This window comes from Panthera pardus, unplaced genomic scaffold (genome assembly GCF_024362965.1).
Source record: "Panthera pardus isolate Hobbes unplaced genomic scaffold, ASM2436296v1 HiC_scaffold_13, whole genome shotgun sequence".
In the NCBI taxonomy this organism is placed as follows: Eukaryota; Metazoa; Chordata; class Mammalia; order Carnivora; family Felidae; genus Panthera; species Panthera pardus.
Genome location: NW_026526688.1, coordinates 14,428,983 through 14,456,177, shown reverse-complemented (window position 1 = coordinate 14,456,177; position 27,195 = coordinate 14,428,983). Strand labels below are relative to the sequence as shown.

The window sequence follows — 27,195 nt, the reverse complement described above, 5'->3', positions numbered from 1 at the left end:
CCGCCTCTTCTCCCGACTTCCTTTCCCGGGGCGCGCGGCTGGGCGGTGGCGGCGGCGGCGGCGGCGGTGGCCTGCGTTCGCGGACCCGGAGCGAAGGACCGGCGGGGGCAGCCCTGCGAGTACGCGGCCTGCGCGCCACGCGGCGCGGCCTGGGCGCGGGGGTGGGGGACTCGCGGCCGGGGCTCGGGGCGGGGAGCCCTGAGGTTATCCCGGCTCCCGGGTGAACCTCATGCGGGTGCGGGCCGGGAGGGCTCGACAGCTTTCTCCTTCCAGGAAACCGAGGGAGGGTGGTACTGGGAGGCCGAGACTGGCAGTCACTTCCTGCGCCCACATGGCGAGGGGGTGGGGGGCGCCTGCTTTCCGTCCGGGAACGGAATCTGGGAGTGGTGGTGCGCGGGGGAGCGGGAGTTCCTCCCGGCCCTGGAGTGGCGTCCCTCGTGTTTCCGCAGCTGGGTGCCGGGGCAACAGTGAGCGTCACAGCCGACCCGGGGCAAGCGCCCGGGGCTACTACGTCCCCGTCCCTCGCCTCTGCTGCCCCTCCCACCTCCTGTTAGGCTGGCACCGATCTGGTACCCACCCTGCAGCGATTATGGATGCTGACCCTTAAGGCCGGCGGTAAACCGGCGCGGTCCAGCATCGCTCGGTGTCGAGAGGGTTTACAGCCTTCTCGGAATTTGGGCGACATCATCGGGATAATCATGGTTCCCAGTCTTAGGCACTGCCGCGCCGCCCCGCCCCGCCCAGATACGGGGAAATTCCCCGCTTCCTTCAGCCCAGACGCCTAGGCTTGCTCGAGACTTCTCAGTTCTTGAGTTGCCCTCCTTCCTTGCCCTGTTTGGTCTCCCTTGAAAGCACCCACCCCTTACTGGAAGTTTTAGGCCCCCTGTTGGAGGCCTGTTGGAGAACAGCTTGTGCCTGGCCCGGATTGAGTAGAGCCCCTGTTACTAAAACTTTGCCTTAGTCATAGGGCTCGACACTTGTCAGTTTCTCCTCATTTGATTCGGTACTCAGGGTTGATAACTTCTGTTTCAGCTGGGGAAACCAAGGGGAAAGAAAAGGGACGAATTAATCCGGTTAATATCAGAGCTGGGATTTGACAGGCATGGAAAATAATCCTGTGTGATTTAGGATAAGTTCTCTTGTGTGTCTGTAACATGGGATGTTACTACCTTTGCTAGAATGAGGCGTGAGTAAGATGACGTGTCTGACTTTCACAGTGTTTGAAATATATTAGATGATCAATAAATGTTCTCCTTTCTCCCTCCCATTCTCTTGTGCTGGCTCTGTTTCATCGGGAGAGAGAACAAGTTGTGGGGCAGGCGTTTGTACTAAGTGGAAAACAATCCTATGAGAAAGCAGTGACTAGGTGTAATATTTGGGAATGTGAAACTAGGCGTGAATCCAAACTTCCCAAACAGTAACCTAATTTATTTTTTTCCTAAGGCCCGACACTGTCTGCGGTCCCATGATCCGTGATTTCTGATTGTAACTGAAACTGTCTAACTTTGCAGACCCAAAGTTTAAATGTGGTTGCGCTGAACTGGAAAGCAGATTTGCCAAAATGCTCTTCTCAACTGTTGTTTTCCGTGTAGATCCAGCATGAGTGAAGCTCCCTGCAGGAAACGTGATGACTACCTGGAATGGCCTGAGTATTTCATGGCAGTGGCCTTCTTATCGGCACAGAGAAGCAAAGATCCAAATTCGCAGGTAAGTGAGTGTTCTGGGAGAATGTTTGGACCCTCTCAGGCACAGAGATCCTGCAATCGAACACATTACGAAAGGAAAAGACTCCACGGATGCCTGTCGCCAGAAAGGCAGAGGAAGTCTGTCTTCTGTGCTGCCTCCCTGTGTGCGTTCATGTTTCACATTCCATCATTCACTGCCTCTTGCGCCCGCCCTGGGGTTAGGGGGTGCTTCCTTGGGCTTATGGGAGCTGCCAGGGAAAGCGAGCAAGGAGATAGAGAGAGCTCTTACCACACTGCCAGAAGCCGCATGCTTGCTTTGGAGCTCTGCAAGCTTGTGGTTTCATTTACTGCCCGTCCAGGGGCCGACGGGCCACTTGACCAGTGTTTGGACACGTTTCCCTGTAGGTCGGAGCCTGCATCGTGAACGCAGAGAACAAGATTGTCGGCATCGGGTATAATGGGATGCCAAATGGGTGCAGCGATGACGTGTTGCCTTGGAGAAGGACGGCAGAGAGAAAGCTGGATACCAAGTACCCTTACGGTAAGGCCTGCTTTGTGTTTCCTTCTGTTTGGTGCCATAGCCTTGGTGGTGCTCAGCTAAGATAGTTGGTCAGAAAGTATCATCTCTTTTCAGTCATCAGCAGCTGGACGGAAGAAGAATCCTGTTGAACCACCTCCGTTTCCTGCCCCCGACCCTTACGTTCCAAAGAGTCAGTGAATGGGGGCCTGTTAGTGGTCTGTACACGGCCTGGCCCTGAGGTCCGGGGATCTGTTGTCTGTGGCCGGCCTGGTATGTTTCGCCGGCAGCCCGCAAGGCTGGGCGACACCCGAGCGTGGATGGTGGGCTTCTGCAGAGGGCCACAGCCCCCGGGAGAGGTAGCTGAGGGATGTGCACGCTGGCCCTGCCCATGCTTTCCTGGCTGCTTGGAAGCAAAGCCACCTAACCAAGGTCTGGCGAGGGCTTTGCTCTGAGGAGAAGCAGGCTTCGTTCAGCCCCTCTGCCTGTGGAGGAAATCTCAAGTTCGTCTCTGGGAAGTAGGAAATGACTGTGACTGTGTTTCATCAGGAAATGGATGATGCCGTCTCTTCGTCCTGTTCTGGGGGCTTTGTATTCCCAGGGTGGACCACAAGCCAGACGTGTGGAACCACATGGCCTGGCCAGCTCTGGTTTTCATCTTTCAATTAGGGAAGGGTGCTTCTTGTAATTTGTTGCATATCTGAGCCCCAAGGAGAACCACTTTCGAGATTGGGGGGGCGGGGGCGGGAACAGGCCACAGCCTCACTTGCTTTTCCTTTCATTCCCCGGACACCCAATGCTGTAAGAGAGGCGAATCGGGCTGCGAACGCTGGTTGCTGATTTTTCGTAATATGAGGACCTGTGTTTATGTCTGGAAGGGAACCCACCACCTCGGTTGGGAGGAAAGTAGACTCAGGCCATTCAAATGGGAAAGCTCGTGCCTGTAGGAAACCCGCGTCAAGGAATAATGTAAGACCTTTCTGCTTTGTTGATTTGTCCATAGTAGGCTGTCCTCTGGGGTTTTCTCATGAAGAATTCTAAGTCTACATTAGCCTCATTTATATATTTTTACGAATATTCCTGGACCTTAATCACGTTAAATAAGCCCCCTGAGTTTCTTTTTAAATTGCTTCAGGGCAACTGTTCTGTTTTCCAAAGAAAAAGAAAGAATGTGACTGGAGGTGGGGAAGGGACAGAGGAATGAGGGTAGGGTGGGGGTGGGGGGCTGCAAAGCAGTCAGGGTTTTCCAGGAATGAAACACAGTTGAGTGATTCGGGGGATTTATAGTCAGTCTGTCCTTCTCACTCCAGCCCTGGAGGAGAGGAGGGTCCCGGACCCAGGAAGGTAGTAAACCTGTTTTCTCAGCCTTAGTTCTGTAGCTGAGTGGAGCTCTAGTGAAAAGATAAATGTGCTAACGTATTTGAGACACTTTTTGTTATTCTGATTTTGGTTCTGTAACCTTCGAGGGTAAGAGAGAAGGCAAGTGATCAGCTGTTTGTCGGTAACACGTGACGGTAATTTTTCAGAGTACGGTTCAACGTCCCACGTAAAAACCGCAAAACTGTGGGGCGCTGGGGTGGCTCAGTCGGTTAAGCGTCTGACTTCGGCTCAGGTCATGATCTCACAGTCTGTGGGTTCGAGCCCCGCGTCGGGTTCTGTGCTGACACCTCAGAGCCTGGAGCTGCTTTGGATGCTGTGTCTCCGTCTCTCTCTGCCCCTTCCCCGCTCACACTCTGTCTCTCATTCTCAAAAAAATGAATAAAGAAAAACATTTAAAAAAACTGCAAAAGTGAAAAAGGTCTGTGTTCAAGGTCTGCGCTGAAACATGACAAGCACAGTGACTATGTCACCCGGTCCACACAGTGAAGCCTCGGTCCTCCTGCCGGATGGGGGAATTCTTTTTTAAATTTTTTTTTTTTAACGTTTATTTATTTTTGAGACACAGAGAGACAGAGCATGAACGGGGGAGGGTCAGAGAGAGAGGGAGACACAGAATCCGAAGCAGGCTCCAGGCTCTGAGCGGTCATTACAGAGCCCGACGCGGGGCTCGAACCCACGGACCGCGAGATCATGACCTGAGCCGAAGTCGGACGCTTAACCGACTGAGCCACCCAGGCGCCCCAGAATGGGGGAATTCTTAGGTGTCAGTCTGTCGCAGGGAGGTGGCTTGTAGAAAGGTGGGTAGGCGTACGCGGGTCCTGCTTGGTTCCTGAGCAGCTGCTCTCCCTCAGGACCTGTGCCTTCTTGAGTCCCTGTGAGCCCCGGCAGATTTGTGGCAGTGACCCAGAAGCCCAAAGCTTTGCCTACGTTTGCAGCCCCTCACTTCCCAGTGGTCAGAAACCTCTCAAGTAGCCGATTGTATTTGTTCTTAGACGCTCGCTGCCTTTTGTCTAACTTGGAGACCGTACCTTTCAGAGCTCCTTTCTAGAAGGAATGAAAAAAAAAAATCTACATAGGGATTTGTCCAACTTCACTGATTTTTTTTTTTTTTAATTTTTATTGAATAGTTGCTGAATTTCAGGGCGGAGATCGTCTGTCTGTCTGCATTATTTTTTTTTACTACCCATATGATACCTCTAGGTTTTCAAAGCTCTTTGCCCTTGTTTCTCAATTATTCATTTGACACGTGGTTATGCGAGGATGTAGACAGTTTCCTTTCACAAGAGTAGGCTTGTAATTTGATGTACCATAAAAGTCGTAGAAGGTATTAAATGGTTTTTAAAAGGCATTTAGTGTTACTACCATCATAATACACGGAAAGATGGGCTTTAAGTCTAAATAGTGATGGCTGGCTATGAACTGTATGCTCAGACTTGTTTTTTTTTTTTCAAGAGGTTTCAGGCCTCAGAGAAATACATGTTTGGATAGCCTTGGATGTGACAGAAACGTTTGGTGATAATTGACCAAAACACAAGTTCTTTTGTTTTTCCTTCTGTTTTAAGACTTCAATTAATTTTGAAATTGACAATGTCTGGAATTAGTAGGCTTAACCCTTTCTTTCCTCACCACTATTAATAGTGGCTGACCTGCTCTCTGAGAAAGATAGATTATGTGCTAATCCCTGTAAAGGAGCTTTAGAGATCATCCAGAGTTCTAGACCAGTGATTTCCTAATTCTTTTCAATATATGAGGACCCTCTTTTACATGTCAACAGAACTTCCAGGACCCCTGTATAATGCTAGTTAAACTATCCCTATCTTTCTTTGTTACCGAGGCATATTTGACGCATAACGTTATAGTAGAGTTCAGGTGCACGATACAATGATTTGTTGATAATTGTGTGCACGGCTGAGCAATTCCCACAATAAGTCCCGTTAACATCCATCGCCTTACGTCGTTACAGAAAATTTGTGTGTGCGATGAGAACTTTTAAGATCTTTCTAGCAACCTTCAAATATGAAGCACACTGTTACTGTAGTCACCATGCTATACATTACATTCTCCAGGGCTTGCTTATTTTATAATTGGAAGTTTGTACCTTTTGACCACGCCCCCTTCACCTGTTTCATCCAGTCCTACCTTTGGCAACCACCAATCTGTTCTCTGCATCGGTGAGCTTTTTTTTTTTTTTTTTTTTTTTTTTAAGATTCCACACATAAGTGAGATCATTAACGTCTTTTGGGTAAGAAAATCCACGGATAACAAAAGCTACTCGATACCAGTAACGCTTTGCCTTACTCTGTACTTTATTAAACAGTGTTTGTGTTCGTTTGGAAAAAGCGTATGTGTGTGCTACGTGTGATGTTTCTGCTGTCTGTGGAACATACTTGGACCCTTTGCAGAAGCTGGGGGGTGCTTCGGACGCCTGTGCCCACAGAGTCCAAGCCTAATGTCTTGTGTGGATTGGAAAAGAAAGGCCCAGAAATGTAAATCACCTCTGTAATGCCACACAGACAGGGAGACATCCTGAGGTCAATGCTCTTTGCTGCCCAGCTGTCTCTTCTGTGGGGCCCAGGAATTCAGCTCTTCTGAAATGTTGCTTCGGTCAGAACACAGCGGATCACCCGTTCTCTCCTTTTCACTATGCACTTGAGTGCGCGGAGGCTTAGGCAAGTAACTCCGCGGAGGTCAGGAGCTCAGGTGGTGGCGGCCTGCGCTTAGCACGAGGCAGAAGGTACGTGGTTTGCTTTAACATTTCTCCGAAGGGGAGCTTGGGTTGACCGAGAACGTATACAACTTAATTGTCCTTATTAATTCTGGGAGTTTAGAAGCCGTTAGTCTCGATTGACCCTTTGTGGAAAGGAGGGAAGCGCAGAATGCTTGTAACAGAGAAGGACGGAGCGTTTTCCGGGCTGTGTCTCCGGAGAGGCATTTTTAAGGGGCGTTCTTGTTCTTCCAACCTCGGGATCAAAACGTCACGAAACTATTTGATTATAATGTAGTGTTAATATGGAAAATGAAGATTCCCCCTGCCACGGAAACTGCTTTTATCTCATTCTTTTCCTGAAAAATCCAAAAGGTAGTGTGATGTCAGTAACATTAAGCGGCAGGAAGAAGTCGGCGTGAAAAGTGACACCTTTTCGCACGAGTGACAATTAAAAAAACCGGGAAGCAGCAGATTTATCTAATTTAACCATATAAAAAAGCTTTGGAAGATTTTTATTTTTAGGAGGGGGTGGTTGCTAAACCTAGGATGAAGTATTCAGCTGACATTTTTAGTTCCTTTCTCTTTGTGAAATTCATTAGAACCAAGCACGTTTGATCAAAATACTAATTTTATAAAATGGAGGTAAAATGACCCATGGTAATGCAGATAGCACACTTTCCTTGGGATTTCATAGTGGATTTTGACGACAGTTTACAGACCAGAGAGGTGGAGTGGAATCAACATCTTTCATCCTTGAGAGCCGTTGTTAAAAACTTCCCGTTTGGGGGGCGCCCGGGTGGCTCAGTTGGTTGAGGGTCGACTCCTGGTCTCGGCTCAGGTCGTGCTTTCATGGTTCGTGAGATTGAGCCCCACATCGGGCTCTGTGTTGACGGTGCAGAGCCTACTTGGGATTCTCTGTCTCTCTCTCTCTCTGCCCCTTCCCCGCTTGCTCACTCTGGGTTTCTCTCTCTCAAAATAAATAAATAAACAGTTCAAAGAAAAACCAGGCTTCCCATTTTCAATAGTAGTTCCAGTGCTCATCCAGCTCGCCTGTGTTTTACTGTTATGTCGTTTCCTGTTGGTAAGGGATGTGCGGGTAAGATGGCCTCTCTGCCTGGCCGCCTCTTCTGTCCCAATCGATCGAGAAGCCAGGATCGCTCTGCCTGCCGCATCCCACTTGCTCATCATGGAGGCGACCATGGTTCCGATGTGCCCAGAGTGGGTGGTGGCCACACTCGAGATGCATCAGGCAGAAATGGAGACGTGGGGCTCCTTCCAGGGTCTGTTCATATTTCCGTAGGAAAACTCAGAAGAGGATATCGTGCTGGGGAGGAGTTAATTAAAGGCATTGTTCAGCACGGCAACTTTGATCGGTTTTGCCAGTGCATGGTGGAGCTTCTTTAAATTTTATATTTAAATTTAGTCTTTACTTTTCAGGTTTAGCATATTGTTAAGCATGCAGAGATGTCATTTCAGTGATTACTTAGCCATTTACCTTACCCCCTTGAACACTGACATTTTCCTGACTGCCACGCGTGTGATGTATTTCTTCGGCATCCAAAAGGTTAGTCCTGAGAAACTAATTTATCAAGAAGTTAGGCGGCTGATCCTTCTTAAGCTGTGACTTCCTCAAAACTTGTAAGAGCTTCTTCGTAATTAAGATCAAATTTGTTCCTTCAGCCGGCTGAAATTGAACGCCCTCCGGTTTTGTTAGGCAGATCCGTGGGTTTGATGAGTTGCTGTTTCTTTTCCTACAGAATTCTAATTTCACGTCGCGGCTTTCCACCGCCCCTCCCTTGCTCGGCCTTTTCGCAGCCGTGGCCCTGACCGTGGGCCCCGGGAGGACCTTTTGTACCAAATAACGAATAGTCAACGGGAAACCTTTGAGCGACTGTACCCCAGAAAGAAATAAAGTAGATTATTTTTATGAATCAAGGGGCCAACTCAGGTTTCATTGTGTGATGCTTGAGACAAATCGTAGAAATATAACGGCCTATGTCAGAGGCTCCCCCTGGAAATTAATCAGCTTGATGGAAGCGTATTTCACGTTCAGGTGTAGCTGTTTATAAATGGTCTTAAGAATAAATCATGATTTTGGGGGGTTAGTTTATTAGATTTTTATCTATGTATTTTATTTATTTATTTTTTAAAGTAATCTCTACGCCCAATGTGGGGCTCCCGCTCACGACTCCTAGATCGAGTTGTGTGGTCCACCAACTGAGCCAGCCGGGAGCCCATTTATCTGCGTGTTTTAATCTATAGATTCAGGGCTAATTGTTTTTGAAGAGCTAGAGATTACTATTTCACTAGGAATATCTACAAAGCATGTATAGATAGGAACAGGTTAAGTCCTGAGAAGCATATGCAAGAAAAGCTAAAATGCTCATCTCTGGGCATCCGACCTTCTCATAAAAATACACGGCATTTGTCTTTCGTTTTACAAAGAACCAGTTTACCTCATGGAAATTTGTATGCAAACCTTAAATAATCCAAGGGTAGTGATTTCCAAGTTAACGAACGGGAAGTGGGCTGAAGTTTGATCTTTGCACCATCTCTCAAAATAAACGGTTTGTCGGGAAATTTAACAGTACCAATAAAATTTCAGGGTCACCTTCAATCTGTTTTAGATTTTTACGTATGTGAGCACATTAATTGAGTGCAAGTGGATATTCCTGTTTTTTGCTGTTTTTAATTTTCTTTTAATGTTTATTTATTTTTGAGAGAGCAACGAGCACGAATGGCGGGGTGGGGGGAACCGAGAGAGAGGGAGACACAGAATCTGATGCTCAACCGACTGAGCCACCCAGGCGCCCCCCCACCCCCCCCGCCGTTATTCCTCGTGATAAATATAACTTTTTCAAATTTTTTAATTCCGATAAGTCTTTGTCTAGAACTTTGGGCCACCACGCAGTGGGGTTCCAGGGGGGACCTGACAATGATGAGCTGCCTTAGTCTTTATTCTCTTGATCTGTTCTTTATCTGTTTTGCTGATTTGGGCTGATCTTCTCTGAAATCGGTCTGAATTACTAAGGTTTTATTTTATTTTGAATTTTTTTCATCAAGAATCTCTCCTTCCTACACCCTGTTGATACTGGTACCAAAATGGAATATGTGTATATTGTTTGTCCTGGAAATATGCGGTGAAACCTGGTTCCTAGAGATTTTTTGCGGATATTTGTATCGCTTTTTACATTTACTTCATAGGACTTTTGTTTTATATTTAGATGAGATTATATATGTCTTTACAATTTTTTTTTAATGTTTATTTTTGAGAGAGAGAGACAGCGGGGGAGGGGCAGAGAGAGAGGGAGGCACAGAATCCGAAGCAGGCTCCAGGCTCCGAGCTGCCAGCACAGGGCCCGACGCGGGGCTCAAACCCATGAATGGTGAGATCCTGACCTGAGCTGAAGTTGGATGCTTAACCGACTGAGCCACCCAGGCGTCCCAATTATATTTGTCTTTAATATACATGTTAGCTGAGAAAGTCCCCACAGTGCTTAAAGCAGCGGTTGTCACATTCAAGGGGAAGGATCCTGGACAGGGCTTCTGGAACTTACGTTCTAGGTGTGGTATGTTTATACCCAGTGATTGTGGGGATGTTACTATATTACTTGCTGTTTATTTCTCAGTATCTTTATGAAACAAGTGATCACTGAGGACCCCTTCAGTGCTAGAATTCTGAGGAAAAATTCAACAATACAGCTTGGATCACATTGGATTAGAGTGCCATTTCTCTGCTCACGGGGTCCCAGGGGGTTCTGAAGCCATACTGGGGGAAACCTGCAGATTTGTAAAACGCTGCTGGTGGCCATGACATGGAGAGAGTATACATCATGTGTGGGGACAAATCAATAAGGAGAGAAACAGGTTTTATTCACTCTCTCCCTCCAGCGATTGGAAATCTGCTGCAGTCCTAAGATGAATCGACATGGGACAAGACAGGACGCACAAGCAGGAGGGGGCAGTCGAAGAGTATAGGTTACCCCACAAACCTGGAGATTCAAAGACATTGGACGAAGAAAGGTTGGAAGATAAGCACTGAAGAAAAGGACCCCACATCGAAGTGCAGGAAAATAGATGAGGAGAGGAGGCAGGTACAGAACTGTATGAGAGAAGAGGTTAGTCTTAGACCAGATGGAAGGGAAGGACTTCAGAAGTCCTTCTGTGAGTCTGTGCGACCACGTTTACTGAAACGTGGGTGCTTGCCTGGCATCGGGAAAGCCCGTGATAAATGCAGAGTCTTGGTGAGAGCAAGGCAGTGGAGACGGGAGGGCGCACACACTCTCCCCTCAGCTCGCGCTCTGGAGGGTCGTCCCGGCCACTTAGCGGAGGTGTGAATTTTGTCTCTGTGCTTCTTCCAAATGATAGATGCCACAGTAAATTTAAAATATTGAATATGATAACTGAGCATGAATTTTTTAATTCTGCAATTAAAAGACTTTGTTCAGAATGCCATTAATTTTGGGTTTAGGTGGAAAAGGGAAGCAGAATCTCTCACTGTCCTTCTTCCTTATGCGAGCGAGTTACAACTTTCTAGCAACTGAAATAAATACTAAGGAATCATCCATTCTTCTATTGGTTTGAGTTGTCTGTTGGTGACGGGGGAGTTCTCAAGTCACTTGTTTCCGTCTTAAAAATCATGACTATATTTTATTTATTTTTCTAAACATCTATTTTTGATAGAGAGTGCACGAGCAGGGAAGGGGCAGAAAGAGAGGGGGACAGAGGATCTGTGCTGACAGCAGCGAGCTCCATGTGGGGCTCGAACCCACAAACCGTGAGATCATGAACCTGAGACGAAGTCGGACGCTCAGTCGACCGAGCCACCCAGGCGCCCAAAAGTCACGACTATATTTTATATCACAGTACATTTTTCGGAGGACGTTGACCCGTGGCCCGGCATCCTCTCCGCACATGCCATGCCAGCACCCCGCGCTAGCAAATAAAAACGTTACCAGGTCTGTTTTCAAGGACTTGGCAGACTAACAGTGATGGAGGTAGACGTTAATGAAATAAACAGATGCTGTTGTTTATTCCTTTCTGAGGAAGTGACCTTTAGGCTGAGAGCTGAAGGATTCGATGGGTTCCCGGAGGTCAGGGTTGGCTGGTCAGTGTTTGGGGCTGGGAAGGACATTCGCTGCGAGAGGGCAGGAGGGCGCTTGGAACTTTCTGTGGGAGGGAAAGAATTTGGGCCACACGGAGTACAGAGGCGAGGTTGGGGGCCGGCAGGGGGCGGAAGTAAGGAGTTTGGACTTACAAGATGAAGCTGGTGTGGGGGGGACCTGTGGGTGGTCCGGGGGATAGGAGACGGAGAGGAATGGAGGCAGCATGGAGAGGGCTGGGTGACACGGGGCTCAGAGAGGGAGTCTGACTCCCCCGGGCAGTCCTAGCCTGAGTGCCTAGGTTTGGGGGAAGCTTTGGTCCCTGAAGTTTGAGGTGTCTGTGAGACCTCCCAGTAGAAGTGTCAGTTGGGGGTGTGAGTGGGGACAGAGGTCTCGGTCTGAGACGTCAGTGTGGGCATGTGTGGCATTCGGGTGACACTGTGCCATGGAAATGCGCGAGCGCACGTAGGGAGCATGTGCAGAGGCAGGACCCGGGGCTGGTCTCAGAACTGCAACACTAAGAGGGTGGGTGGAGGAGGGGGGGAAGGAGCCTGCTCGCAGGGATCGCTCGGAGCCCCCGCTAAGGAGGAGGGAGCTGTGCCTTGAAGACTAACAAACGTCCTCAGGGGTCAGCGACACACAGGTCTTATTGGAGAGAGCAGTGCTGACGGAGTGGTGGGGATGGGAGGTGACAGCCCGTTGAAGGAAGAAAAGCAGGCAAGGAAAGCAGGTATGGAGAGGGGGTTGGGATGGTTGTTAAGAAAGCAGGCTGTTTGGGACGCCTGCGTGGCTCAGTGGTCAGTTAAGCATCCGACTCTTGGTTTCAGCTCAGGTCATGATCTCACGGTTCGTGGGATCGAGCCCCGTGTCGGGCTCCGCTCTGTCAGTGCAGGATTCTCTCTCTCCATCTCTCTCTGCCCCTCCTTGCCTCTCTCTCTCTCACAATAAATAAATAAGAACATAAAAAAAAGACGTTAGAGTGGCAGCCGCATGAGAGATGGGGCCAAGAGAAGGGTTTCTACGAGGGGAGGGCCTGGGTCTTGTTAGTTCTTGCAGCACGGACGTGGGCTGGTTCAGCAGAGAGAGATTGCGGGCACACTGATGAGCGATAGAAGAGGGACACCGAGCGGGGCAGCTGACAGAGGTCCGTGGGTGGCAGGTGACAGTGTGATCAGCCCCAGCTCCGTGAAGGATGCGGCAAGGTTATCAGCCGCAAGGAGGGAGGAGAGGGGTGAGCGGGTTCGGGCTTGGACGCTGCGGGGAGAGGGAAAAGAATGCGGTGCGGAGCGCAGAGTAGGGAAAGTAGGGCAGGGTCTCCAGCTCGCGTCTCATCTCAGAAGCCTGAGTCAGGTCGGCTAAGCCCCATTTTCTGCACGCCGAAACAGCATCAGTGAGTTGCCTGAGGCGGGCCTTGTAGAGCTGGAATTAATTAGAACACACGCATCCTGACTCCTATTCCAGTGCTCATTGCTCAGTCCCAGTTTACCCTTTGAAAGCCATTAATGCAAGAGGGAGGCTTTGGATCTTTGTGGCGCATATTTGCATTACAAAGCTGTCAAGCAGCGATTAGCGTTCTGTTCCTATTCATGTTTCTTCAGTAGCTTTTAGGCCTCAAACATGTATTTCGCGTGAACGGCAGGAAGGGAGCTGGCCTGGCTTACCCATCGATGGACTGCAGCATTTCCACACCCTCCTCCCTCTGACCCGATTGTGTGCCCTTAGCACATGGGGAAGCGATGTAATTAGAGTTCTGGGGGCTTTATTGTCAATAATGGAAACACCACAGTCAGAACTCTCTTTAGCCCTAAGCACTACCATTGGGGCTAAGTGGCTCCCCTGGGTGCCATGAGTTGCTGCCAGCAGCCTTGGCGAGAGGCAGCGAGGACGGAGGCAGGGGATGGGGATCAGAGTAGGAGAGACCGGGAGGGAGGAACGTCCGTTCTCCGTCTCCGAGCTGAGCAGCCCGGGGACGGAGAGGTTCTGTGCTGTGCTCTTCACGGACGTTCGTCCTTGTGATGCCGGGTCTTTTGCTGTCCATTTCACAGGCCGGCAGGCTGAGGCTCCACAAGAGGTGTAGGGACCTAGAACGAGCAGGTGGGGGAGGCAGCGTGTGAGGAGTGGCCGAGGGGACGTGCAGGGAGGAGGCAAGGGGACGGCAGAGGCGGGCCCTCTGCCGATGGCTCCAAGAACCGGGTGCCTCGGGTCCAGCCCCAGGACGTGTGCCGGCGGGGATGGGTGTGAACGCGGCTCTAGGACCGGGACGCCGGACGCCCAAGGACTTGGCCGCCTTCTAAGTGAGTGACTGACGTCCGTCTTCCCAGACCTGGCCAGAATTCCTTTCCTCTGGCCGAGACCTCCTCTGGGCACGGGCCTAGCAGAACAGACTCAGGACGTTTTCCAGGCTCGCGGTTGTCGCTGTTACCTGCCCTTTTCCCACCCTCAGACTTCACGCTGGAATAATGAACGTCTCTCTGCTCGAATCGTGTGTCCCTCAAAGCCAGAAGGTTGTGAGGCCCCGTTCCACTGCGCGGCGGGGGAGGGGGGTGCAGGGGGCAGTGGTGTTTGCGTCTAAGCACACGGAGTGGAACGGCTGGGGCGTGGTCAGGTGAGGCACGCGGGCTGTCACCTGTCACCCATCACCTGTCACCTCCGCTCCGGAAGACCCTCCTCCGGGCACCTGACGTCCACGCATCTTCATCACTGGGGACCAGCCAGGGTTGAGGCCGTCCGTCCTCAGGAAACAAGCCCAGTTCTGCCTCTGGGGCACATGGCTTCACTTGCAGCGCTCTTTTTAGTTCCCAAAGCTTTTCCCTGCCGCTCTCCTCACGTGGGTCTTGTTGTAACCCTGGGAGACAGGGAGGAGGCCACTGTTCCTCCTGTTTGTCCTTGAGCGACGCCGGGACTGGAACACCCGTGTAGGCCAGTCCCAGGGTTTAGACCCACTCTGTTCTGAAATGCCATTCGTAACCCAGCTACTTTTCCCCACGGAAGCACCGTTCCCCGCAGATTCAGTTCCCCGTCTAGCGACCAGCCCGCAGGTTTAACCCCTCGTTTCCCGGCCGTTCCCACCACTTGACCTCTTCGGTGCGCCTTCCCTGGCGCCTGCAGCCTTTTGCTGGGTGCTCGGGTATGTGTCTTGGGTGTCCCCCGCCGGGCAGGGCCTGAGCTCCGCCGGGGCCGGGGCCGGGTGCCCTGCCCTGTGGGTGCCCTGCCCGCGACCAGAACTCATCGCGACACGCATACACCACATGGCTTCAGTTTAAAACTGTTTCCTCCCGGTACAAAGGGAGGCTCCGTCGGCTGGGGTGGCCGCGCTCTGGCTGAGAGGCTGAAGAGCGAGCTGGGCTTCGGAACTCGCCAGAAAGTGGCAGATGGAAGGCTGTGGGCCAGCGGTGGGTGGGCCTGGGTGGTTGGGGCTGGCTTCAGGCACTGATGAACTGGCTTCTAACTCGCTTCTCCCTCTTCCTCACCCCACCTCTGCCCCCAGTCCGTCGGACACTCTCGTACTGAGTCCGGTCGCTACTTTTCAGGTGTGGAAACTTGACGGAGGGGAGATAAGGTAGAGAGTTGACCTTGCCTGGGCACGAAATTCTCGGGATGCTCGCTTTGGATCTCGGGGTAGCCGTAATAGTGAGCATTTGATAACGTTCGGGGGCGATATTGTAGGGGTGGTGGTGGGTTGGGGGGGTGCTTAAATGTAGAGGCTACTCTGTTGTTAAATTATTGATGTGAAGGATGGGTCCTTTGGAGGCTGGCAGTGATGTATGAGGCCCTGTCAGGGTATCTTTCAATAATTAAGAAATAAGTAGTTGAAATTCCATTTTAGCTCCAGAAGCCCCAGTTCCCTAAATGGATCTGTTAGAGGAGGATGTACATGCCACACCCCTCGGTGGACTTTTCAAAGCTGTGGGGCTTCAAGCACAGGGAAGAGGGCGCCTGAGCCCCGACAGAGAGATGTGCCGGGGTTCAGTGACTCTGATAGCTATAGGACCCCTGAAATAAAAACACTTAGACCGTCATTTCAAGAAAGGATTTAAAGAAAATTTTTTTTTAATGTTTACTCATTCCTGAGAGAGAGACAGAGCATGAATCGGGGAGGCGCAGAGAGAGAGGGAGACACAGAATCCGAAGCAGGCTCCAGGCTCCGAGCTGTCCACATAGAGCCCGACGCGGGGCTCGAACCCACAAACGGTGAAATGACCGAAGTCGGACGCTTAACCGACCGGGCCACCTGGGTGCCCCAAGAAATAACGACAGCTTCATCATCAGGATGGAAATGGAATGTCTTGTAAAAATTAACATTGAGTTATTTTTTAAAACGCATAGGTCAGCTTTGAACTCGGGTGCCCCATTTCATGTCAATGATTTTTTTTTTGATGTTTATTATTTAATTTTGAGAGCATGCTAGCGGGGGAGGTGCAGAGAACGGGGGACAGAGGATCCAAAGCGGGCCCTGTGCTGACAGCAGCGAGCCCGATGTGGGGCTCAAACTCACGAACTGCAAGATCATGACCTGAGCCAAGGTCGGACGCTCAGCCCCAGTGCCCCTATGTCAATTATTAATTGCAGGGTGAAGCCTGCCACCTTTTCAGCCTGGAAGGCCACGTGCAGATGCGTCTTGGCACTTGAGTCCTGACCCTGTGTCCTGGCAGTGAGCGAACTGCCCCATGCTCGTCGTGTGGGTGGCCGCCTCGCCCGAGCGCCCTCCCAGTCGGGTGGGAGGCGGACCCGCCCCCCACCCCGCTCCCCAGAGACTTTCTGAGGCTCGTGCAGTGCATGCTGGAGAGCGTCAGCGGAAGGCACCGCGGGGACCTGCCGAGGGGCAGCAGGTGTTCCCGGTGTGAACCTCCGACCCGCCCCTACTGGACCCCACGTTCTAGGTCAGCCTTGCCCTCATGCCAGCCTGCCCCACGTTCTAGGTCAGCCTTGGCCGCACGCCAACCTGCCCCACGTTCTAGGTCAGCCTTGCCAGAGTGCCCCTCAGGCCCGACCAAGTCATCTGCTTCAGCCTGGACCACTGACAACGAGGAGTTTTAACCAACCTGGAGACTTTTTTCAGCAGGAAGAGAACCTTGGTTTTCCCGACTCCCACCTCTGTCCAGCCCAGCCTTTCCCCTCTCACCCTGGTAGCACACGGAGAGCAGCTGAGGCCAGGGCCACGCTAGTGCTGCTAAACTGTTTGTGCAGCAGTTAGCCTTTGGTTAGTGTTATTTGTGGGTTTTTTTTTTTAAACTTATTTAAGTAACCTTAATAATACTGCCATCTAAAACAGATATTGTCTTAGTCTCACATGAGATGAAAGTCAAGTCTATAAAATGGTGAGTCTCTCACATCGAGCCAGGATAGAATATATCCTGTTAATTTGTCAAACTTCTAGAGAACCGCCTACATGAGACAGTGAGGATTAATCAAGCCCTAGGAAGAGGGAATTTGAAAAATACAGTTTTCTAATTATACAATCTCTTCTCAGTGGTCCAAGGTTAATGCAGTTCTGAATTCTGACAGTTAGTAATAGAAAAGAAAAAAAAAAAAAAAAGACCACAGCATATGAATTGTCTTATAATTACCTGAAATAGAGGTTCTCTTTCTGGCAATCAAGAACTTTATAAGCATTAATCTGATATTTTCCAGCAGTTGATTCTTTTCCTTTTCAACAATGTTGAGAATAATTGAAAGGTTGTGTGTCATCCTCTGTGCTTATGAAATATACTTGTACTTGGAGATTTCTTCTGCTTATAACTGAGTCAGAGATGAGTAATTCTAGGTAGATAGTTGGAAAATTTGTCCTTTTTTTTTTTTTTTTTTTTTTTTTGGACAATTGAGCTATAATACCTCCTAGGGCCTGTGTATGTTTGGGATACTTGGTCCTATTCCTGCTATAAGTATAAAAACTATGTTCATCTCAAGGTCACGAACAGAACATCTCCCGGTTGGTTGGTTTTTGCTCTTACCTCTCTGCAGCTCTTGACGTAGTTATTCCCGGGCAACACAATAAAAATGCTGGCACTGGGAAAAGATCGATTTATTCTTTCATTTATTGCTGTCAGATATCTGTGGAGTGTTTTATCATAGTGAGAAGAGTTACGGAGAAGCCTCAGAACACCTGAGGCAAAGGCCCGAGAGAAGGTGGGTTGGAAATGCAGATTCTAGGGTATTACCGATAGATCCGCCCTCTGAGAATCTATAAATGCATGGATTCTTAGTGACCACAGGAAAAAAAAATCCAAGAGCAGGACCGGACCTTGGGAAAGGCCCCAAAAGACAAGAGAAAAAAAAGGACCCACAGAAACATAAGAGACTCCACAGGGCCTGGTGCCCGAGAGGGTTTCGAGTGGAGAGCTGGCCGTAAGCATGGGCCTGGCGAGCAGGCCCATCCGGAGATGGCAACCGGAGGGAGACTGCATTTTGGTGAAGATAAGGCCGTCCAGGGGCGTATGTGGGAGCTGGCTCTTCCCCAGCTCATCTGAGCGCTCTATCTTCCCAACTGTCTGTCTGTCGGGAGCTTGAAATTGGCCACGTGGGAGTATTCACACCCCCAAAATCAGCAGATTCTATAAATCAGGGCCTTTCCCCCTCCCACCTCCCCCCCCCCCCCCCGCCAATGATTGTAAATGTTACTAACATATTACAGAGGTCAACAGGTTTCCATAGTTACATACTTTTTACATGGCAACCCAGCACACATAGCTCACACCTGAAATACACACACACACACACACACACACACACACACACACACCTGAAACAGTTTTTGGGAACAGCACTTAACCTCTGTCATGTGGACACATTCAGATCTCTTCTGCTTTCAAACATTTCACTAAAAAGAGGGATGAAAAAGCTGTTTGTAACTCAGTAAACTTATTTCTTGACCTACAGTTTGAAAAGGATTGACTTAGTGAAAACTCGAGCTTATGTTCATTACTGGGTGAAGAGATGATTATTTTATTTATTATTATTTATTTTGAAAGAGAGAGTGCACACGAGAGCAGGGGAAGGGCAGAGAAGGGGGGGAACAGGGGATCCAAAGCGGGCTCTGTGCTGATAGCAGAGAGCACGATGTGGGTCTTGAACTCACAAACCGCGAGATCATGACCTGAGCCGCAGTCGGATGCCTGACCGACTGAGCCACCCAGCCACCCCAAGAGATGATAATTTTAAAAATGAATTAGCCTAGCGCTTGTAGACAGGACAGTTTCATCTCGAAAGGCAAATGCTGAGAAGATGGCTCGGTCAGAGTGGAGACCGAGGCCACGGTTGTAACGGAGAGACGCGGCGTGGGGACGAGGCCGTTGGGCCTCAGGAGCGGGGCCTCGTGATTTGCCATCGAGAGCCTGTCTTGGAGAAGAACCAGCTGTTCTAGTGGATGGAAGGAGGAAACTGGACACGAGCAAACGGCTAAAAATTAGATTACCTGGTGTTGCAAAACTCGCTTTTATTTAGTTCCTCGGCAGTTCACTTTCTCAGCGTCGCTTCCTCCTGCCAGCCAAAGGCACGCCCATGCCTCGGTGAGGGTCACACAGCTTCAAGGGGCAGCTGGGCCTTGACCCTGGTGCTGACTGCAAAGCTCCCGCTTCCTCCAGCCCTGCCTGGGAGGTGGAGAGTAGAGGGAAGGTTCTCAGCCTGCAGTCGGGCTGGCCAGAGCCCTGGGGCCAGCCCTTCACAGGCCAGCCTGCTCTTTGTGGCCCGAGGCAGATTTGGGGGTCGCCTGGCATTTGGTGGTGAAAGGAGTCCTCAGACCCCACTCTGACCGGCCCACCGTAAACGAATCCGATGGACAGTCACGTGAGTCTGCCCGTTCCTCAGTGAGGACGCGGTGGGGGCCCGAGGCCTGACCAGATGGTGCCTTGTCGATGGGTCGGTCTTGCAGGGAAACGCAGGGCGCTTTTGGACGGGAGGCCAAGCGTCAGAGCCGCAGAGGTCGTGTGGAGCGCGGACCTCAGAGGCCAGTGCCAGGTCAGAAACGTCTCAGACCTCAGGATCAGACAGACAGACAGAGAGACAGACGTGAGGAGTTTGCAAATCCCCGGGCAGGGTTGGGCTGGGGTTTCCCTCCTCAGCCTGGGAACTGGTGTTCATCAGATAGGTTTGGCGGGCCAGGGGTTCTGGGGGGAAGGCTGGAGGGGGCATTTGTCAGGACCGAAGTTGAGGGGGCACAGGGATGAGCGAGAGAAGTCAAGTGTGGATGGAACACTGGAGCTTTGCGTTCGTCTCGTCCAGTTTTGGATCCGCGGGTTTGGGGACTTGGAGTGGTCCCTTTTGGAGGGCCTCCTGAGTGTCGTAGTGCCCAGTACACCTCACATCTCTCCAACAAACAAGATTTTGTAGCTGAGAGAAAGGAAGTCTGTTTGTGACCCCGTGTATTCTTTCTGTAGACCACCCTTTATACGGGGATGTCGGATGCCGCCCCCGAGAACCTGTTTCTATGGTAATTTTCATTAATGAGTCCAGACCACACGATGTTAAATTTTGTCCCCAAACTGCCTCAGATGAATTAGGGGAAGACAGTTGGAGTCACTGTGACCATTTTTAGAGATTCCAACGAAAGCAATAGAATAGTGTTTCCTAACAGACTCGGAAACTCTGTAGTTCTGAATATTAATACCAGCACCATCAAAAAATATTTATTAGATGGGAAAGCATAGTTTTGATATTTGAATTTAAGAGGACCTCCTGCATTTCCCAATGTCACCGTCAATAATTGGAATCTGCATTTCCTCCTTTATTCACTCAATAAATATTTAACACCCATTATGTTCATGGCACCGCATTGGACTCTGGGGGAGTTGCAAAGAACCTAGAAGACTGGTCTCTGCCCTCGAGGGGGAAATAAAAGAAACAATTACATCTAATTGTTTTTTACAGGGAGCCGTTGTTAATCCCAGCCTGGGAACAACCCCGTCACACCAGGGATGTAAATGGGGGCCAAAAGGGGCCTCTCTGAGGCCAGTGTCCTCACAGCCACTGAGCCTGGGAGCCTTTCTTTTCTCTCTCGTGGCATCTCGGGGATGGTGGCCCAGGTCCCTCTGTGGCCGGCGGGAATTATTCTCCAGTGGGCTGTGATCTGATTAAGCGCAGTTTATTTATTTATTTTTTTTTAGAATTTCTTACAATGCCCGGCAACTGTTCATTTCCACACATATGACCAAGACCCCCTCAGTCGTGGCATTCAGAGACTAAAAGGAGCCCTCCCAACGCTTCCTGAGAGGGCCCCAGGACAGGGGCACAGGCGGGCATCGCAATTCTACCGGTACCTGAAAAGCGGGCGGCCCCGGGGCGGAAGGTGGGCCAGGGGCTTTACCCTGGCTGAGCCAGAATAATTAATATGGCTGAGCCATATTAATACCGATTCAGGGACCGAGTGTGTCACAGCTAATATGGACAAGAGCCACGAGCTTAGGCTGCTCTTCATTTAAAGCTTCAGTACTCCCAGAAGAGGGTGTTAAATGTAGAAGGTTGGTGGGTTGGAGAAGGTGGGGGGCCCCCCATATTTATAATTCTGGCAGTTTTGTATGATTTGGACCATGGCCAGATTGTCGTTAATTTGTTCAACAGACACTTATTTTACCGCTTGTGTGCTTAGTGTGTGTTAAGTCCCTTTGGAGTTACCAGAGGATTCTGCAACGCAGTGTTTCTGAAGCGTGTCTGCACATGAGAATCATGCGGGCGATTCTCTTAGAAATCCACATCCCAGGCAGGCCACACCCCAGACAAGTGCAGACGAGTTTGCAGATTACGATACAGTTTGAGCGACGCACCCAGAAATTTGAATAACGGCAGAAGAGGACAAAGCGGCCACCTCACTGAGCGGGCAGGGGATTCTAAACAGAATCAGGGCTGGGAGTAGTGCTCCCTTGAGGAGAGGGCACCTTGAAGCTTAGGAGGTGGGAGCACCCGGCCAACGGCTGGGGAAGATGGGTGGGCTTCCAGGTGTGGGAGAGGAGAGGCGGTGCTCCTTTCACCCTTGAACTCAGGCCCATGTGGGGATCGCTGTGTGGGGATCGCTGCCGGAACGGGCCAGTGTGGCAAGAACTTGACGTTTCATTAAGTGGATGCATGTTTCCTTCTAAACGAAAAGCCGCTGGTTGTCTGCCGGCATTTTTCTTGTGTGTATGTGGGCCGAGATCCATGGGGTGAAGCGGATCCCTCGGGATAGAAATACTCGGCTTCACTTCCTGGCTCTCTTGCTCTTAAAATCGCACCCTGCCCTCGTAACGGCCACCGCGAATATCCTTGCATGTGAGTAGCAACGCACAAATGAGCCGTTTTATGCGCGCAGTTCCACACCCCAGGGTCTTGTGGAGCCATGAGCTGTTGCCGTGCTTAGGGCGGGTGGAGATACTTGACCTTGGCCCCTCCTGGCCGCGCCAGGTGCTTACAGACCCAGGGCTGCAGCCCCCCCTGAACGGTTTTACTGCTAAAAGCCAACCTGTTAGACCACGCGGCCCTCATCTGGTATTCTCAGTACTTTCCGTTTCTAATGACTTTTTTAAAAATCGAGTCTGTTCCATGCGTCTTCTTCAGAGGGGCGAGTGGAATGCTCCGGCAGCGTTGGTACGTTCCTCGTGAGTTATGCTGTTTTTCTTTTCTTTCTCTTTCGAACCCGCAGTGTGCCACGCCGAGCTGAATGCCATCATGAACAAAAACTCGGCCGACGTGAAAGGCTGTACTATGTACGTTGCCTTGTTTCCCTGTAATGAATGTGCTAAGCTCATCATCCAGGCAGGTAGGAGCTGGGCCGGTTCCATTTGTCACATTTGCATTGCTGCCCGCTCATCGGCGGCTCATTGCGAAAGTGCTTGGTCTTAAATTGTTATTGTTTGGATCGAAATTAATTGCACTATCAACTTTGCAAGGTATTTCCTGTGTTTTGGTTTTGAACGGTGCCAGGTCTTCTAAGACTAATTGTATCCTCTGCGATTCTTAGCATGTTTTTAATTTAGTTTGCAACTTGAACTGCAAGCTGCTAACAAACCACACCGGCGTTGCATATAATTACCGTCAATTTACTGTTCTCTGACATATTGTGCATAGATTAGGGGGAGGGAGAGGAATGAACTTCTGTCAGAAGCAAGGTCAGCTGGGAGGCTGCATATGCAATTTTAATTTGTATTAATATATGGTAGATGTTTTAGGACCTAAACGTATCTTCGCATATAAATGTCATAAGACTCGAACGGTACTACTTGAAGTTTTCCTTACGCTACAGTTACCATAAATCTACACCATTGTATTCTGAATAGTTCACCTTTTTCATACTGTCACATCTAAGATTCAGCCACACTTTATCTCCATAAAGCTCTCAGCTTGAGATTTAAAGACTTATCATGTTAGCCAGATGTGTGGTTTAAAGGGGCTGTTCATCATGAGCCCGGGGGTCTCTGAGGAGAAGAGGTCTGGTGATATCAGACTCAGAGGCCGGCTCCTGTTAAAGAACGTCGTGGAGTTTTCCTCCGCCAGCGTGTACCCAGCTTCCTGTGGTCCCTTCAGGGGCTGGAGGAGGAGCGGGGTGGTTGTATCAGGTGCCCTCCCGTTAGCCCTGCCCTGCGGGACAGGAAAAGAAAACAAATCTGCTGTCCATGGAGCTGGCTGGAATTGGTCTGCAGAACCATTCTGGGAACCACGATGGCACTTGCCTCTGATTTTCGCCAACATGTCCACTCCCCTGCATCAGCCTCTTGAGCCGACGGAAGTTGTCTTGCGACTAAAGAGTATTTGCCCGCAGTAAAGAAACTTTGTTAATTGGATCAAGGCTCAACTACCTGACATGTTTTTACTTTGCATGTGTTAAAAAAAAAAAATCTATAAAGACTGGAGGGCAGGTTAAAGGTAACATCGTCTGCCGTATTGGAAAGTGGGCGATACGTATTTCAGTAACTGGACACTGTGTATAAGCACACTGGGAAAAGGTGATTAATGACAGACACGACAGGGCTCGGTATATGTCTGCGTTCTGTTGCCGTATCTATTTGTGCATATACTAATGGGGCTTCTTTCGGTGTCAAAGGTATCAAAGAAGTTATTTTCATATCTGATAAGTACCACGATAGCGATGAGACCACAGCCGCGAGGCTCCTGTTTGATATGGCTGGGGTGGCCTTCAGGTAAGCAGAAGGGCTTGGGGTAAAGGTCGTCGAAGGCCTACTGAAGAAACATTTGACCTCGTTGATGTTTCATTTCTACTTGTGATGCCTGACTTCCACACTTGGAAGCCTCGTTTTACGTGTGATGGGCCAAGGATCTCAACGTTATTTTAGGGGTAGATTTTTTTTTTTTTAATTTTTTTTTTTTTATGTTTATTTATTTTTGAGACAGAGAGAGACAGAGCATGAACGGGGGAGGGGCAGAGAGAGAGGGAGACACAGAATCGGAAGCAGGCTCCAGGCTCTGAGCCATCAGCCCAGAGCCTGACGCAGGGCTCGAACTCATGGACTGCGAGATCATGACCTGAGCTGAAGTCGGATGCCCAACCGACTGAGCCGCCCAGGCGCCCCTAGGGGTAGATTTTTAAGAGCAGTGACAGAAGTATCTGAAGATGATCTGAGGAATGATCTTGCCCTTAAATATTAGTAGCTTTCTGGGGTTTGGACTAAAATTATTCTAGTAGGGAGAAAATTTAAACTCCACAAGTTTTACCATATTAACGTTAAACTTCTATAAAGTTTGCAAATGTAACAACTCCGGCATTGAAAATTTAGGATGCAAGTAACCCGCTAGGTTGAAACACCATGTAAAAATGCTTTTTACAACAACATTTTAAATGGAGATTTGAAGTTATTTCGACCTTTATGCTTATCTTTGCTAGGCAAAGATTGGGAGGTATGTTTACTTGCAGGGAAGTTCTACCACCTTCGATTCATGGTAAGAAACTTCGTTTGAGACTGAAAGCTCTCAAAGCAATTCCTTTGCAGTATTTGTGGTCAGCAGTGGGGTGCTGTAATTAGTAACATATTTCTGTTCATCACTAGGGATAGAGGTTAGATGTGACAGATCTCTTGAGTTGCTTTGCCTTATGAGACTTTACATGCAGATTGTTTGCATAATATTGATAATTAGATATTCACTGTTTACTGGTTTTTAAAAGAATACAGTCAGTCCGCAAATATTGTCCTGTTAACTGTTTTAAGAAGGTACATCAATGAGTAAAAATATATAGCGGGTTTATTTTACTTCTGCATCTTTAAAATGTGACTTTAAAAATTACTCCACACTAAAGCTGGCTGGGTTTTTTGCTGTGTACAAGAGGCAAAGGAAAATTTGCTTTTTTTTTTTTTTTTTTTTTGCTTTTGAGCGATTCCAGGTTGGCTGCAGAAATTTCCTAGGAAGGAAGATAAATCTGGTGGGAAAACTAGTGATCGTGTGTCATGTTGTGCAGCTAACTTGTTAGAAATCCTTTGACTCCCTGATAATTCATGAACTCAGCTGGCTGGAGAACACACAGACCGAGCCACCCCATGTGTTCCTTTTTTTGTCTTAGTCTTTTCTGGTTCGTGTCCCTCTCAGTAGGGTGCACTATAATTGGCTCCTATAGAGATAAGATATCAAGTGAATCCCGGGAAATTTTTTCCTCCCCACAGAAAATGTAGGTTAAGCCAAAGTAAACAAATTGCTTTAAACTACTCACTGGATAATATCTCTATATATTTTGTTTCTTATGTTTAGGAAATTCACACCAAAGTGCAGCAAGATTGTCATTGACTTTGATTCAATTAACAGCAGACCGAGCCAGAAGCTTCAGTGAGTTACATCTCATTAAATCTCCAAAAGATTGGGATTATCCTCTCCTAAGAAGCTGCTAATGCCTTTCATCCTGAAGTTACACATAACTTTTTAATGGTCAGTACAGCAAAAGTAGACATCTAAAGAATATAAAGCCTCAAATCTTCCTGTCTCTCTTGTCACGTGGAATCTGCATCTGTTTAAACTATTGATTTAGGGTTTAAAGTAAAGAAGCCTGTAGATGGCCTGTCGCATAGGGCAGGAGTGGCCTCCCACTCCGTGTCCTGGTTTGCTTAGGACGCTGGTGGCTCCCCTGCATTTCACAGCTGGTCCTCGCTGCTACAGGTGCCGGAAGGACAAATAAATAATTGTTGTCGTGTTCCTGGCAGGATGATCAGACACACTGACTTGAACATCTGGCCCCAATGAAGCAGAACATGTAGTGCCCTTGGAAAAAAAAAAGACAAAAATAGGACCCACATGACGGTAGCTAATGAGGAAGATTTGCTTCAGGGAGTTGAAACCCCCTCCACCCACCCAAAAACCCTAGGCAGGATAGCATATCTGTCCTGAGAAATGATGAGCACTCCTGAGCGGGGGACACTTCCTCCGCTTCTGCTGTCCTGCAGCCCACAGTGTAATGGCACATTCTTCTTGGGGGAGGTGGGGACCCCTGTTCTTGGTTCTTAATTTCAGTGTGCTCATCATGCAGAGCTCTTACATTAGCTTCTCTGAACAATGAGTTGTTTCTGGAGGAGACAGCCTGTCTCCCCTCTTCGCCCCCGAGTCCGCGCCTGCTGGGGCATCAGGGTTGCGGGGACCGAGGTGGTGCGCACACCAGCTTCCTCCATCGTGTGGGAAGAGTCGCTGAGCCTCCACGTGCCAACACGGTTCATGGCCAAGGCTGCTCTCCAACCGGGGAATAAATGAATTCCCACCCTGTAAGTGAGATGGGAGGAAATCCAGCCTGCCTCCAGTCGGTTTATAGTCCAGATCTGCTGGTAACGGGAGCTCCTCTGTGCTCCTGGCTCCTGGCCGCCGAGCCTCCAGCAGCACACCTCCCCAGTGTCTTCCCAGACTCGGGGGCGTGGCTGGCCTTGGGGGCGTGGCTGTGCGCCTTGTCTTTACGCTCCTTTAGATTTTATTAAACACACTTGGTAGCTTTGTTGAGAAAAATGGGTTCTTTATCCTGGAGATTATTACCGTTTTCAAGCGCTCTTGTGTTCTCATGAGTTTTTGTTGTCTCTGAGGTTTTGTACTCTGTATTCCAGGACGTCTTTGTAACTTGGCTCCTTACCAATATTATTAAAATCTTATTAAAATCCACCACACTGAAGTATGTTCGTTTTTATAGTGTAATAGTGTCTTTAGCTCTCCGTTTCTGTCATTTCTGTGTTGTCTGTGAAACACACGGCATATGTTTTCATGCTCAGAGAGCAGTTGGAGGTAAGGGTGCTGTCCCCAGGGTGGATGGGCGACCCTTCCTTATGGACCAAGTTGAAGGTGTTAAGAAAGGCTCACTTGTCTATCTCTGTGCCCTTGTCTCACGCAGGCCATCCGATGGGCCCCAGGCTTCCCCCTCCCGTGACACCTCTGTTTCCCACTCTCCTTCTCCTGCTGTCTTCTTCACCTTATTCTCTAAATCTCTCTTCTTTTCTCTCCTCCATTTTTTTCTCTTATCTCTCCCAAACCACTTGCCTTCTGCTCCAAAATGCATGAAACAAAAGGTATGTAGAAGAAAGAAATCAGTGAAGACACTTAAAGATAGAAAATGTATTAGATTTGTAGGTGGCTGTACATTATGAGTTGTGAGCCCTGTTAGCAAAAAGTGTAAGTTTTATGTCATGTCCGTAAATATGTCGGCAGACTAATAAGCCAGTAGTGCATCTAATTTATTTCGTTTCGATACTGTATCTTGTCCCCATTGGTTACATTGAATTTTAGCAGGGGAAAAAAATAATTTTTTTCCCCTGTTGGGACAGGTTTAACAAGGAAAGATCCTTGCTAAGAAGGAAGTACGTCTATCCAGTGTGGTTGGGTGGTTTATGTGGTGGTGATCCTCTCCGTGTGGGTATGTAAGGCTTCACA

At 49.2% G+C, this 27,195-nt stretch overlaps 1 protein-coding gene across 2 annotated transcripts; it reads left to right on the top strand.

The window, feature by feature from the left end:
- Positions 1-26,433, top strand: DCTD (dCMP deaminase). Of its 2 annotated transcripts, XM_019422338.2 has the most exons (6): positions 2-119; positions 1,593-1,707; positions 2,091-2,226; positions 21,998-22,114; positions 23,396-23,492; positions 25,051-26,433. In XM_019422338.2, exons 2-6 carry the CDS (start codon positions 1,600-1,602, stop codon positions 25,127-25,129), a joined length of 537 nt encoding a protein of 178 aa, XP_019277883.1. In that variant the 5' UTR covers positions 2-119; positions 1,593-1,599; the 3' UTR covers positions 25,130-26,433. The 2 variants fall into 2 exon arrangements, with proteins under 2 accessions (XP_053756805.1, XP_019277883.1); XM_053900830.1 differs by lacking the exon at positions 23,396-23,492 and having other exon boundaries at positions 1-119.
- The last annotated feature ends 762 nt before the right edge of the window (positions 26,434-27,195 follow it).